General features: G+C 43.1%; 1 protein-coding gene across 2 annotated transcripts in view; it reads right to left on the bottom strand.

The window, feature by feature from the left end:
- Positions 1-1,036: 1,036 nt before the first annotated feature.
- The window catches only part of LOC130119050 (trinucleotide repeat-containing gene 6B protein-like), a 41,517-nt gene continuing 27,498 nt past the window's right edge, over positions 1,037-15,055 (bottom strand). For both annotated transcript variants that reach the window (XM_056287433.1, XM_056287434.1), the window contains exons 13-21: positions 9,624-9,843; positions 8,776-8,937; positions 8,416-8,583; positions 5,570-5,716; positions 5,042-5,134; positions 4,597-4,812; positions 4,212-4,282; positions 3,296-3,435; positions 1,037-3,070 (exon numbers count right to left, since the gene is read on the bottom strand). In XM_056287433.1, the coding sequence (XP_056143408.1) occupies positions 2,500-3,070; positions 3,296-3,435; positions 4,212-4,282; positions 4,597-4,812; positions 5,042-5,134; positions 5,570-5,716; positions 8,416-8,583; positions 8,776-8,937; positions 9,624-9,843 (1,788 nt within the window). In that variant the 3' untranslated portion in view covers positions 1,037-2,499. The remainder of the gene's footprint in view (positions 3,071-3,295; positions 3,436-4,211; positions 4,283-4,596; positions 4,813-5,041; positions 5,135-5,569; positions 5,717-8,415; positions 8,584-8,775; positions 8,938-9,623; positions 9,844-15,055) is intronic.

Here is a 15,055-nt window from a genome sequence, read left to right on the forward strand (position 1 = left end):
TTTTACCCAAAACAACTGTTACATTAGTATTTATTATGAAAATGCATTGAACCAAAAACATAACAGTAATAAGTCAGATAAATTATAGTGATTTTTCATACTAGTCTATAAAAACAGGCCCCTGGCTATAATGTGGAGTAACCTTTGCCTAAGTTATTACAGGGTCGGTGTAATTGTTCGGAGACATGGCAAACACTTCACAGTTAAACAGCCGACATGCTTGTTTATTCACTTTAGCATCAGTGGCTGACCGCATATCTGTGCAGCCCACAGAGATGTTTTCTCCCTGCCAACAAAATGGGGCCACAGGCAGTTGGAAGTTTCACAGAAAAGTTTGCAACTCTGTCCAAGGACATCTGCCTGCTAGACAACACAATGTGCGATTTGAGAAAGCTCTTGTCATAAACATGTCTTAGTCTGAAGAATCCTACGCGGTCTCTCACCTCTGGTCATACAAGTCAAAAATTGCAATGAGCGACCAATATGCCACAGTGTAATGTGCATGAGTAATAAATCACTTGTTGCATCAGAAAAAAAAAACATAATTCCAGACAGTAAGCATCATCTTAAGTCACTAATAAGTTGTGGCTGGTAAACAGGAACTGTTCGGATGAGAACATGCGGGTGACCAATGGACTTCGCTTGTTTCGGTATTCCAGACCATAAAGGTCACACAGTCCCTTTCCTCATGATTCCACATATTACTTTTACATCTGCAAGAGAGCTTTCTGCATAAACACCCCAAAACTCTTAATAAATCAACTCGTGCATTCCTAGACAGACTTCATGAGCCCTATCCTCAGGGCTGCCATTGTAAAGATTCCTTCGACTAAGTATTGTTTAACTGTAGCAAATACTGCATCTAATTCCAGTCAATTGCAAATCTTGAATTGCGTTTAGTGTAACAGCAGTTTCTAAACAGGAATAGTTCGGTGCAAGAGTGGTTAATGCATAAAACACCTTAGCACTGTTAGTTTAAGAAACACTTATTTTGCATATGCACACACAAACCACCATAGAAAAGACCACCCAACAATTCTAGAAGCCAATACATTTCATCTTTATTATTAATCTTGTTCTCATTTGTTTAAATAAATTTTCCTTTGTAAAATCTCAAAACGAAAACACTGAACAGGAGTGTTAAAGCCTGTCTTAATTTAAAACGAATACACAACAACAAAACATAAAAACGTATGGTAACTCTTCTGCATCTGTAAACAACCCACCCCACCCCTCCCGACCACTCCACACAGTTTGATAAGATTTGGCATGTCCTTTTTCCTCAACACATATGCCTTCAGCTCTTTGTATCATTAAAATGTTCTTTTATTATTGCAAGTCGGACGATAAAAAAAGACAGTCTGCTAAAAAACACACAACTTAGAATGAGAAGGAGAAAAAAGCATTAGTGCCAATATTTGTTGAACACACAGTCAGCAGTATATCGAATACTCAAAACATTTTCGTATAGACCTTCTGTATAGTAAGCAGCCTTGCTCACACGTATGACAGGCAGTAACATGCGCACATACATTATCCTTACATTCTCACACACGCACAGCAACGGTGGTTAAATCCACTAACTTGGTCTCAGTCTCACTCATACACACGTTCACGACTTGTGCATCATACTGTGCACAGCATTCGACACATGGAGAAATGCAAGATAGCTTCAAACTGCCAGCAATTCAACATTTATCATTGCAACAGTAACAAACGTGATTGAGGGAGAATAAGTGTGTGTGAGAGATACAACAGTAGGTGGTCAGCATTTTGAAAATGGAACAATGACATTGTTCAATATTTCCACTGTTCAAAAAAAAATTAAAACAACCATACATACAAATAAACTTAACATACACAGTAAGAGACAGTTCTGTTGTCAATCAGAGCTGTTTGTTTGCATGTGTTTGGATTCAGTCTCCGTTTTTAAGGGACATGAATGCAAACTGCACGTTCACCTCACATCATGTAGTAGTTCTAAGTTCTCTTATACGATGCAGGTAATGCTGTTTACAGTGCCAACATGTTTGAAGGCTCATCTGTATTTGGTGTGTGCACGTGTATGTAAATCATTTGAAAAGTCCCCTATTTACTAAGCACATCTCAATCCAGTCAAATCTTTAAGAATGACTGACTGACTTTTCATTCTTTTACAGGTTCAAGTCTAAGCAGTTGAAATCTTCATCTGTGGAAAAAAGGCCGTATACACATCTAACAGTCCCTGCATTTGTTTATATAATAGCTTAAGTCTGGCCACAAGAATGTGTGTAAGCATGTCTCACATTTCTGCTATATGTATGTGTACATTAATATGCATACAACGTACATGTATGCAAGTGTGTGTATATGTGTAGTACATTAATATGCATACAATGTATGTATGTGTGTGTATGTGTGTGTGTGGTGTCTGTGTGCCATAGTAAGTACATGTGTTTCCCAGTGTATGTGGTTGTGTCAGTGTGTCTAAACCTATACTTGAAAAATGAAGGGGGAAAATCAGATGGAATCAGCTCCTCCCCCCAGCAGGTCGCCAGGCAACAAAGCGGCAGGGCTGTCCATTTGGTGCCTTTCCTCCAATTGGGGTGCCCCCCACAGGCTGCTGCTTGGGTACCCTGCACTCACCCCTCCCCAAAGCCCAGACCTCCCGGACTCTACTCCCCCGATCCCTCCTCCACCTGCACCTCCCATTCCTTCCCCTGCCCCATTGGTGCTCCACTGGGAAAATATGCTCAGCCCGGGTCCTTGGGCTGAGGAGCCTTCTGAGGAATTGCCTGTACCATCCAGACTCTGCCAGCTGCTGCTAGAGGACCCCACACTGCCTAGCACTGCTGCTCCACCTCCTGCACTGCCATTTCCGCCTGTAGTTCCACTCCGCTCACTCCCTGGGGAGCTGCCTCCACTGCTGGCCACAGCTGTGCCTGTTCCAGATGACCCCTGCGTCCCACCCGCTCCTGCCCCTCCTGGGCTTGCTCCCTCTGCCACTCCAGCCTGGGAATGTGCAAAATAGCGAGCGACTTCCTCCTCACTCACAAACTCCGCCAGGATTGTGGTATTGCCCAGAACACACCTGAGAGGAAGATGGGGAAAAATAGGGCAGGAATAGCAATATGGAAAAGGGAATGGAACAGAAATGTGTTAAGTATTGATTATTTGTGCATGATAGTTTAGGAGAGAACATTCTCATATGCTGTGCATCAAGAAATCACATCATTTTGCTCTGTAGTTTGTCAGTGTACAAGACTGGGTGGGAAATATAAAACAAGGTGTGTGCTTAGGTTAGGGGTTAACCTACATGTGCAGTGCACCCTGGGCCTTGGCTGCTTCCTGTCGACTGCTGTAGCGAATCAGAGCACTGCCCTGGGTCAAGCCTAGGTGGAAGGTCAGCAGGGGACCGTGTTGCATGCAGATAGTTCTCAGCGTGGAGCCATCAATCTATAGAGAAAGAGAAAGAGAAAATGGGTGTTAGGAGTAAAGGTTTCAGTGTGTGTTTGTGTTTGACAATGCTTATTGTACTCAGCATTGAGCAATCGATTAATAGGACAAAGAAAAGATCAGGGAGAGTCTGAGAGGTGATGTAAGATTGGTTACATATACAAGGACGTGTAAATTAAATATGTAGTGAGATTTTAAACTGACATTATTCTGATATGCAATTCTGTCACACAGACATTAAGAGATGATTGGTGAATGAATCTGTTTGTGTATGAGCACACATGCCATTTCACTGTACTAAAGACAAAAAAAGAAAAACAACTGTGTAAAGCTGCATAATTAAACATTTTCCATCCTGTGTTTTTCCCAGAGCAGCCATTCCATGCCAGAGTCATTCATGCAATCTTTAATTGATTAAATGGATCATCCAACTTCACAATCCAATTACGTCTGGGTCACGCATGATTCCATTCAATTTGCATAAGATAGACTGGAGGGGAATGCTGATAAATGAGAGAGATGGTTTAATGCTTTCAAATTCAAATCCTTGGCCAACGTCTGGGCAGCCATTTTATTTTACGGCCACAATAAATTTTGCTCTGCTGATGGGTTGTGAGAACATTAAAATTACAGCTCACAGCATCGCTGGTGGTGATATTGTTAATATTTCCCCATTTTACTTTCCTGCTCCCTATCTACTACAGCAGTCCCTCACTCTGCTATGTCCCTTTATACTGTAGCTTTAGTTTCCACTGCAACTCCTCCCCCTTCTCTACCTGAGGGGTCAGGTTGCTCAGCAGCAACCAGCAGCTGCCTCTGGAGGCCACACCATCACTCCAAGCTGAGCCTTTACAGAAAAAGGAGGCGAGATGGAGACAAAGAGAAAAGGAAGGAGGGTGAAAAGGAGATGACAATTAGTATGGACATTAAAAATGACAGCTATGACTAACATAACACTTAAAGACTATTGAATTTACATAAAGACAGCTTTAATACTTGCTTTCCTTACTGCAGTGCATTCTACATGTTTCAATTTTGTAGGCATCATATTTTTATCATATGAAGGATTGTTTCTCATTAAAAAGGTCAGGTTTTACATTGGGTGCAAATTGCTAAGAGTGGTAAATCTGTTCCAGTTTCTTCACAAAGCACAAACTATACCTGGCCCAAATCTTAAATCCTGGCTTGCTCCACTCCCTCCCCAGCCCCTGGCCAATCGTGGGCCTCCGCTACCCCATGGGGACGGTGAGGCGTGCTTTTGACTGGTTAAGCCAGGAGGGGGGCGTGGCAGCTGGGAGCTGCTGCGATTGGTCTTCCACAGCTTGTTGTGTCCTATGGGCTCTGGGGGCCAGCTGGGCTTGTATTCAGAGTACTTTGCTAAAGAGGAAGTTGGGAGTTGTGGGAGAGGGCGTGGAAAGAGGTAAACAAACAGACCACAGAAATGGGAATGGAAAGGACACAGCGGCTAATTCATTTCAAATCTGTCCAAAATAATGTGCTAGTTAAGATCTTGCATAAGATGGAAAAACAAGGGCAAAAAAAGAAAAACAGTGACAAAGAAGAAAAAGAATGTCAAGAAGTAGAGAAAAAGATTCTGAAAAGCCACCTGTGCTGTGTGCATTGCCGAGGTGGCTGTCTGAGGCACTATAGGGCCAGGCACCAGGTGAAGGCAGCGAGGTGTTGAGGGAGGGGTTTGGCCCTGCAACACACAACAGACAGGCAACATCAACGCCACGTCATAACACAGACCGTAATAATATGCAAAATGATTATTCTGAAGAAATACTTAGTTATACAGTTTGAGATGTTGCATTTTAGTATAGTGTTGTTATTTACTGGTTAAGGTTCATACAAATGCTGGCCAAAACCACAAAATACAACCAAAACCATTACATTTTACAACTACAGTTATGTATTTTTGCTTTCACTTGGGGCAATACAGAAACTATCTGGTACAACTTTTCAGTAACATTTTAGTGGTTCCCTTTGTTTATAACACAAGTGTTGTACAAAAAAAGGGGGGATGATTAGATAGAAGACTGAAATATGCTGTTAGAAAGGCATCCATAAACCATAAACAAAAGACCCATGGCCTTCACAACATTCATTTTATGGGGACATGCTCGCTAGTTACCTGTGTTGTCTCGCAGTAATTGATGGTCAGAATCATTGAGGCTGGGGGTTCCTGAGGAACCCAAAACACTTCCAGGGGTGATGTAGGGGTCAGACTCCGGGTCTCCGGCACTCTGGATCCCTTTCCAGGGTACACCTGGCTGGAACTCTGTCACCATAAAAACAAGACAACTGATGATGAGCTGAGTCAATAATACACGCTGTTGATTTTCAGGTCATATCCGTTGCTATTCAACATTGTGGCAGGTCAACAGACATGGGACCAGCCAAATAGTTCTGACTCCAACACAAAGAGGAACACTACCATATTCCTATGGATTGAACTGGGATACCAATATAGGTAAAATCCTACAAAATACTCTAATCTCTTTTGTTGCTACATAACACTGCAATGCTGGAGTGTTTCCATGGGAACTACAGCTATTAAGTTACTGGCAAACTTGTAACAGATTATACAATGCACAAAATTGTGTATATGTTGCAACATCAACAGAATGTCATGCGCATGAGTAATGTCGAGAAAGGCTCTCTTGTAGGCATGCACACTAATCATGAAGAATATGTTGCAGAATACTATCTGAGCTTGAATGTAAATTTTTACATAGCTTTATGTATTCTAATTTATCTCAGTGATAAGAAAACTACGAAATTCAGGAGTGTGGCTAAGTTGTGCTTGTTTGCTCTGGGTTGTACTACTACTGCTTTCGGCTGCTCCCGTTAGGGGTCGCCACAGCGGATCATCCGTTTCCATTTCTTCCTGTCCTCTGCATCTTCATCTGTTACACCAGCCACCGGCATGTCCTCCCTCACTACATCCATAAACCTCCTCTTTGGTCTTCCTCTTTTCCTCTTCCTAGGCAGCTCCATATTCAGCATCCTTCTCCCAATATGCCCAGCATCTCTCCTCCACACATGTCCAAGCCATCTCAGTCTTACCTCCAAACCGTCCAACCTGAGCTGTCCCTCTAATATAATCATTCCTAATCCTGTCCTTCATCATTCCAAGGAAAATCTTAGCATCTTCAACTCTGCAACCTCCAGCTCCACCTCCTGTCTTTTCGTCAGTGCCACTGTCTCCAAACCATATAACATAGCTGGTCTCACAACCATCTTGTAAACCTTCCCTTTAACTCTTGCTGGTACCCTTCTGTTGCAAATCACTCCTGACACTCTTCTCCACCCACTCCACCCTGCCTGCACTCTCGTCTTCACCTCTCTTCTGCACTCCCCGTTACTTTGGACAGTTGACACCAAGTATTTAAACTCATACGCCTTCATCACCTCTGCTCCTTCCGTCCTCACCATTCCACTGTCCTCCCTCTCATTCACGCATAGGTATTCCGTCTTGTTCCTTCTGACTTTCATTCCTCTTCTCTCCAGTGCATACCTCCACCTCTCAAGGCTCTCCTCAACCTGCACCCTACTCTCGCTACAGATCACAATGTCATCCGCAAACATCATAGTCCACTGAGACTCCTGCCTGATCTCATCCGTCAACCTGTCCATCACCATTGCAAATAAGAAAGGACTCAGAGCTGATCCTTGAGGTAATCCCACCTCCACCTTGAACCCATCTGTCATTCCAACTGCACACCTCACCACTGTCACACTTCCCTCATACATATCCTGCACCGCTCCTACATACTTCTCTGCAACTCCCGACTTCCTCATACAATACCACACCTCCTCTCTCAGCACCCTGTCATATGCTTTCTCTAAATCCACAAAGACACAATGTAACTCCCTCTGGCCTTCTCTATACTTCTCAATCAACATTCTCAAAGCAAACATTGCATCTGTAGTGCTCTTTCGTGGCATGAAACCATACTGCTGCTCGCTAATTGTCACCTCTCCTCTTAACCTAGCTTCGATTACTCTTTCCCATATCTTCATGCTGTGGCTTGTCAACTGTATACCTCTGAAGTTGCTACAGTTCTGCACATCACCCTTCTTCTTGAAAATCGGTACCAGTATGCTTCTTCTCCACTCCTCAGGCATCCTCTCACTTTCCAAGATTGTTAAACAATCAAGTTAAAAACTCCACTGCCATCTCTCCTAAACATCTTCATGCCGCCACAGGTATGTCATCAGGACCAACTGCCTTTCCACTTTTCATCCTCTTCATAGCTGCCCTCACTTCCTCCTTGATTTACTATCCCCACGTCATCCAACCTTCTCTCTCTCATTTTCTTCATCCATCAGCCCCTGAAAGTACTCCTTCCACCTTCTCAACACACTCTCCTCACTTGTCAGCACATTTCCATCTCTATCCTTGATCGCCCTTACCTGCTGCACATCTTCCCAGCTTGGTCCCTCTGTCTAGCCAATTGGTACAAGTCATTTTCTCCTTCCTTGGTGTCTAATCTCTCATACAACTCTCCATACGCCTTCTCCTTTGCCACCTCTCTCTTTGCTTTACGCTGCATCTCTTTGTATTCCTGGCTACTTTCTTCGTCTCTCTGACTATTCCACATCTTCTTTGCTTACCTCTTCCTCTGTATACTTTGCTGTAATTCCTCGTTCTACCACCAAGTCTCCTTGTCTTCCTTCCTCTGACCTGATGACACACCAAGTACCTTCCTAGCTGTCTGCCTCACTATTTCTGCAGTGGTTGCTTTCGGTTGTACATAAAACAAGATCAATGGCATCAAAAATTAACACAACCACATACATATAAATCCAAAAAAAAAAAAAAAAAAAAAAAACTGGCCAGGTTGGCATATTTCTTCATTAAAACATAGCTGTCCATTATCTGAGCTCATATCAGATACAGTTAGATTGCATAGTGTTCAACCAGAGCTTTATTGTATAATCTTTGCTTTGAAAGGCAGAGAAAGAGGCAGTTACCTGGGGGCCAACTGGATGTGCCAGGCTTGGTGCCCATCTTGCTCCCAGGAGTTCTGTGCCAGTTGTCCGCAGGGCCTTGAGGAGGCATTCCTAAACCATCACCCCCCAGCAGCTCATACTGGGAATAAGGTGAACCTCCTCCCGCCTTTATAGAGTTGGGTAAGGGACCTTGGGAATGGAACATGAGAGAAATAAGATCAGACAGACAGATAAAACAATTTCAAAAAATGTATTTCACTACTGTACACTAAAGATATCAGTGACGAAATAGGCAACCAAAGCAGGATGACAGGTGTAAATTCTCATAGGTGTGTAACCCGTCTCTGCAAGATTCATTTTTCAAACGATCTGTTGACCTACCGTTCTTGTGAAGAGCAGTGTCAGGGGGTGACGGAGCTGGGGAGTGTCCCTCCATCATCCATTTGAAGCGTGACTGCTGCCCTCCCGCATCCTTCATCCCTCCCATTCCTCCCATCATGGAACCCAGTTCCAGTCCTGACAAGTTACTACCAGCAGCAAGCCCTGACACGAGAAGAACATCATTGTTAACAGAAACATTAGTGGGCAGGCTGCGTTGCCCTAATGTTGCCTGGTCTGCTGTTTTTTTTAAATACGTCAATTTTATCACGCCGACATCAATCAAAATACACTGAAGGTTGGAGGTTATTAAAATGGAAACAGTTGTTGTGACAACCAAGGCAATATAAATTATTTGAATATAATCCTATAGCAAGCTCTTGGATCTCCAACTGAGTGGGCAGACAGCATACGGGCAAGCCAGCTACATTGTATGGCAGTGTGCCTTGGATACAGGTGTAGGGGACGACCGGGGTGGCCACTTCAGCTAAGGAGGTCTTTGAAAGCATTAACAGCGATAACACAGTATCCAAGAAACACATGTTCCTAAACGTAATATGTCAGTCTGGAATAGTTTGACATAAGGACCCCCATAAAATGCTCATGACAAATGGATTTAAACCATCAAAAAGTAAGAAATGGGCATCTTGAGGGAAAGCAGAATTATTTCAGTTGTTTTTACAGATCCTGACCCTAAACTATTTAACATTGCATATAGATAAGCATTATTGAGCGTTATGCAAGCTAGGGATGGTTACTGATACAGTAATGTAGATCTAACAACATGTATCACATCTGACATATGCATCCTACTGAGTCATAACCCTGCATTCACTGCCTGCTGGACTCACCCGAGTACATCCCCTGGGTTTTGGCATGAAGGTCTGACAACGGGCCACCCATTCCAGGGTGGGGTAGGGGGTCTACCATGGGTTGTTTGGATGTGACTCCTCCCAAGTGAGAGGGAGACAGTTTGGAACTCCCTCCTCCTGGTGCCCCTCCCCCTGCTCCACCCAAACTTCCCTGCTGATGTTGTCTCTGCTGCTGGAGAATAGCCATGATCCTCGCAAGCTGGGGAGGACAGGGTTCAAGGTGATAATCATGACAGCAATTTGTACTGAAAATGGTAAAGAGACACAGACAACATAGTTTCATACTACACTTTGACACTTAAGATAGAAGGGCAAGATGGCCTTATATTTAGGGCCCGATGCCAGACCCTGACTTGATTACCGTACTGGATTGCTACGTCATTTTTACATTTATGTCCTACTTGGCTGATTGCTATCCTTCGGTGGTATGTCCTACAAGATACGCACTTTACACACACTTAATGAAGGTTAAGTGTGAGGTTTCTCAAGGCTCAGTGTTGGGGCCATTGTTGTTTATTTTGTACACTACCGTTCAAAAGTTTGGGATCACATTGAAATGTCCATATTTTTGAAGGAAAAGCACTGTACTTTTCAATGAAGATAACTTTAAACTAGTCTTAACTTTAAAGAAATACACTCTATACATTGCTAATGTGGTAAATGACTATTCTAGCTGCAAATGTCTGGTTTTTGGTGCAATATCTACATAGGTGTATAGAGGCCCATTTCAAGCAACTATCACTCCAGTGTTCTAATGGTACAATGTGTTTGCTCATTGGCTCAGAAGGCTAATTGATGATTAGAAAACCCTTGTGCAATCATGTTCACACATCTGAAAACAGTTTAGCTCGTTACAGAAGCTACAAAACTGACCTTCCTTTGAGCAGATTGAGTTTCTGGAGCATCACATTTGTGGGGTCAATTAAACGCTCAAAATGGCCAGAAAAAGAGAACTTTCATCTGAAACTCGACAGTCTATTCTTGTTCTTAGAAATGAAGGCTATTCCATGCGAGAAATTGCTAAGAAATTGAAGATTTCCTACACCGGTGTGTACTACTCCCTTCAGAGGACAGCACAAACAGGCTCTAACCAGAGTAGAAAAAGAAGTGGGAGGCCGCGTTGCACAACTGAGCAAGAAGATAAGTACATTAGAGTCTCTAGTTTGAGAAACAGACGCCTCACAGGTCCCCAACTGGCATCTTCATTAAATAGTACCTGCAAAACACCAGTGTCAACATCTACAGTGAAGAGGCGGCTGCGGGATTCTGGGCTTCAGGGCAGAGTGGCAAAGAAAAAGCCATATCTGAGACTGACCAATAAAAGAAAAAGATTAAGATGGGCAAAAGAACACAGACATTGGACAGAGGAAGACTGGAAAAAAGTGTTGTGGACGGATGAATCCAAGTTTGAGGTGTTTGGATCACAAAGAAGAACGTTTGTGAGACGCAGAACAAATGAAAAGATGCTGGAAGAATGCCTGACGCCATCTGTTAAGCATGGTGGAGGTAATGTGATGGTCTGGGGTTGCTTTGGTGCTGGTAAGGTGGGAGATTTGTACAGGGTAAAAGGGATTCTGAATAAGGAAGGCTATCACTCCATTTTGCAACGCCATGCCATACCCAGTGGACAGCGCTTGATTGGAGCCAATTTCATCCTACAACAGGACAATGACCCTAAACACACCTCCAAATTGTGCAAGAACTATTTAGAGCAGAAGCAGGCAGCTGGTATTCTATCGGTAATGGAGTGGCCAGCGCAGTCACCAGATCTGAACCCCATTGAGCTGTTGTGGGAGCAGCTTGACCGTATGGTACGCAAGAAGTGCCCATCCAACCAATCCAACTTGTGGGAGCTGCTTCTGGAAGCGTGGGGTGCAATTTCTCCAGATTACCTCAACAAATTAACAGCTAGAATGCCAAAGGTCTGCAATGCTGTAATTGCTGCAAATGGAGGATTCTTTGACGAAAGAAAAGTTTGATGTAAAAAAAATCTTATTTCAAATACAAATCATTATTTCTAACCTTGTCAATGTCTTGACTCTATTTTCTATTCATTTCACAACATATGGTGGTGAATAAGTGTGACTTTTCATGGAAAACACAAAATTGTTTGGGTGATCCCAACTTTTGAACGGTAGTGTATATTAATAATATATGCAGACCTGCCAACCTTAGGAAAATATTTTGAGTACCACAACAGTGCAATGCTTAGTTCATGTGCTTTTGCACTACTTCGCTTTGCACACGGTCATGTCCCCGACTCATCACCATATCATCAAGTTATCCAACAGATAAATCAGCTATGAAGAAAACAATACAACCATATATTTTAGAGAAGAATTCCTTTAATGAAAAGACAGATATTTACATTTTTGGAACAGATGGTCGTTTGTGGGTATGTGTGAACAATCTGATGTCAGTTAAGAGCAGGCTGAACTCCTGGGTTTTGACTTACAGAGAACATTTTTACATACGTTCACCTCAAGTTTTGGAACCTTGTCCATGTTTTAACATAGACATCCAACATAATAACTGTATATAAATAACAGAAAAATCACAAAATGCAAATGTTATGTCCCCTTTAAGCACATGTATTTGACTGTACCAGTGAAAGCCGTTCAACAGAACATACAGAGCTGAGACATTTTTTTAACATGTACAAGTGTTATATAAATGACTAACCAAGTAAGTTAACTCTTTTGATAGTGCATCCGGAAAGTATTCACACCCCTTCACTTTCCCCACATTTTGTTATGTTACAGCCTTATTCCAAAATGGATTAAATTCCTTTTTTTTTTCATCAATCTACACACAATACCCCATAATCACAAAGTGTAAAAGGTTTTGTAGAAATTTTTGCAAATTTATTAAAAATAAAAAACTGAAATACTGCATGTACATAAGTATTCACACCCTTTGCTATGACACTCAAAATTGACCTCAAGTTCATCCTGTTTCCACTGATCGTCCTTGAGATGTTTCTACATCTTGATTGGAGTCCACCTGTAGTAAATTCAATTGATTGGACATGATTTGGAAAGGCACACACCTGTCTATATAAGGTCCCACTGTTGACAGTGCATGTCAGAGCAGAAACCAAGCCATGAAGTCAAAGGAATTGTCTGTGGACCTCCGAGACAGGATTGTATCGAGGCACATGTCAGGGGAAGGGTACAAAAAAATGTCTACAGCTTTGAAGGTCCCGAAGAGCACAGTGGTCGCCATCATTCGTAAATGGAAGAAGTTCGGATCTACCAGGACTCTTCCTAGAGCTGGCCGCCAAGCCAAACTGAGCAATCGCGGGAGCCTTGGTCAGGGAAGTGACCAAGAACCCAATGGTCACTCTGACAGAGCTCCGGCGTTCCTCTGTGGAGATGGGAGAACTTTCCAGAAGGACAACCAACTCTGCAGCACTCCACCAATCAGGCCTTTATGGTAGAGCTGCCAGACGGAAGCCTCTGCTCAGTAAAAGGCACATGACAGCCCACTTGGAGTTTGAAAGAAAGCACCTTAAGTACTCTCAGACCATGAGAAACAAGATTCTCTGGTATGATGAAACCAAGATTGAACTCTTTGGCCTGAATGCCAAACGTCACATCTGGAGGAAACCAGGCACCTCTCATCACCTTGCTAATACCATCCCTACAGTGAAGCATGGTGGTGATAGCATCATGCAGTGGGGATGTTCTTCAGCAGCAGGAACTGGGAGACTAGTCAGGATCGAGGGAACGATGAATGGAGCAAAGTACAGAGATCCTTGATGAAAACCTGCTCCAGAGCGCTCAGGACCTCAGACTGGGGCAAAGGTTTACCTTTCAACACGACAACGACCTTAAGCACACAGCCAAGACAACGAAGGAGTGGCTTCGGGACAAGTCTGTGAATGTCCTTGAGTGGCCCAGCCAGAGCCAAGACTTGAACCCCATTGAACATCTCTGGAAAGACCTGAAAATAGCTGTGCAGCGACGCTCCCTATCTAACCTTACAGAGCTCGAGAGGATCTGCAGAGAAGAATGGGAGAAATACCCCAAATATAGGTGTGCCAAGCTTGTAGCTTCATACCCAAGAAGACTTGAGGCTGTAATCGCTGCCAAGGGTGCCTCAACCAAGTAAAGGGTGTGAATACTTATGTACATGCAATATTTCAGTTTTTTATTTTTAATAAATTTGCAAAAAATTCTACAAAACCTTTTTCGCTTTGTCATTATGGGGTATCATATGTAGATTGATTAGGAAACAAAGGAATTTAATCCATTTTGGAGTAAGACTGTAACATAAAATGTGGGGAAAGTGAAAGGGCGTGAATACTTTCTGGATGCACTGTATATAGTCAGTTCAGAGCAGGCTGAAGCCCTGGGTTTTGACTTGCAAGAAGCATTTTTACTTGACTGCTTTGACCACTTTGCCTCATAGCTTGCTGACTTGGCCTTTCTGAGCAGAGCATCACTGAAGCCTTTCATGTGACAGACGGTCCTCTTTGCAGCCATGATCACCTTTCTTATCACCAAGGCGCTTTTATTATGTCAGCGCTCAGGCTGGCTCTGTATTGGGTCTTGTTTTTTGTAACGAGAATGAAAACCCTCTCGCAATCAGCACTGCTATGGAAGACAACCAATATCCCAAGCATGACTGCTGAAAGGTTGGAGAAGATCTCCTTGCCTCCCCTCTTCAACAGGCCAATGTCTCGCCAGGCCTCATCAGTGCGCTTGCTGAGGGTGCTGTCCTTAAAGCTGGCGATTTGATACATCCGGAACTCATCTTCCACTTGATCCACAGTGACCTCTTCAGGTAGAATACAAGGAAAGCGGCTGATAAAGAACCGGAGAGAACAGAATTTCACAGATTGCCTCTTAGCTATGTCTGCCACAACAGCATGCATAAGCAGCTCATCCCCAAATGAAAATTTGGAAACCATGTAGTCAGCTGCAGATGAAAAGAACTTCCTTACATCTCTGAAGAATGGCTTCAGCTCTAGGTTACCCTGGCTTTGGATAAAGGTTTGGGTATCCTGGCCAACTGAGAGTTCTTCATCAGACAGCTGATTTTCCCTTGCGCTTGTTGGCTTGATACCTTTACCAATTTGATTCATCATAGTGATCACATGCCCAGGCTTACAGAAAGAAAGCAATACCTTTTGCAGTTGCAGCTCCAAAGTTGGAAGCAGGATATGCATGCATGGCTTTGCTTCTTGAACTATTTGGTTGCTGATGTCAAAAACAAGTATGGTTTGCTTCAGAAAGAATGAATACACCTTTGACATGGGGTTGGTGAGCAAGTACCTTCTCAGGTTTTGTCAGATCCTTTTTCTCTTCTTTCTTGGATCTTTCGGGTTTTGTTTTTTCTTTTGCAGCGCTCTTTCCAATTTAATTTTGCTTGAAGAGGAATCTGGTTAAGTCAAACTCTGCAGCAAG

The sequence above is a fragment of the Lampris incognitus genome, chromosome 10, assembly GCF_029633865.1.
Source record: "Lampris incognitus isolate fLamInc1 chromosome 10, fLamInc1.hap2, whole genome shotgun sequence".
NCBI classification, from domain to species: domain Eukaryota; kingdom Metazoa; phylum Chordata; class Actinopteri; order Lampriformes; family Lampridae; genus Lampris; species Lampris incognitus.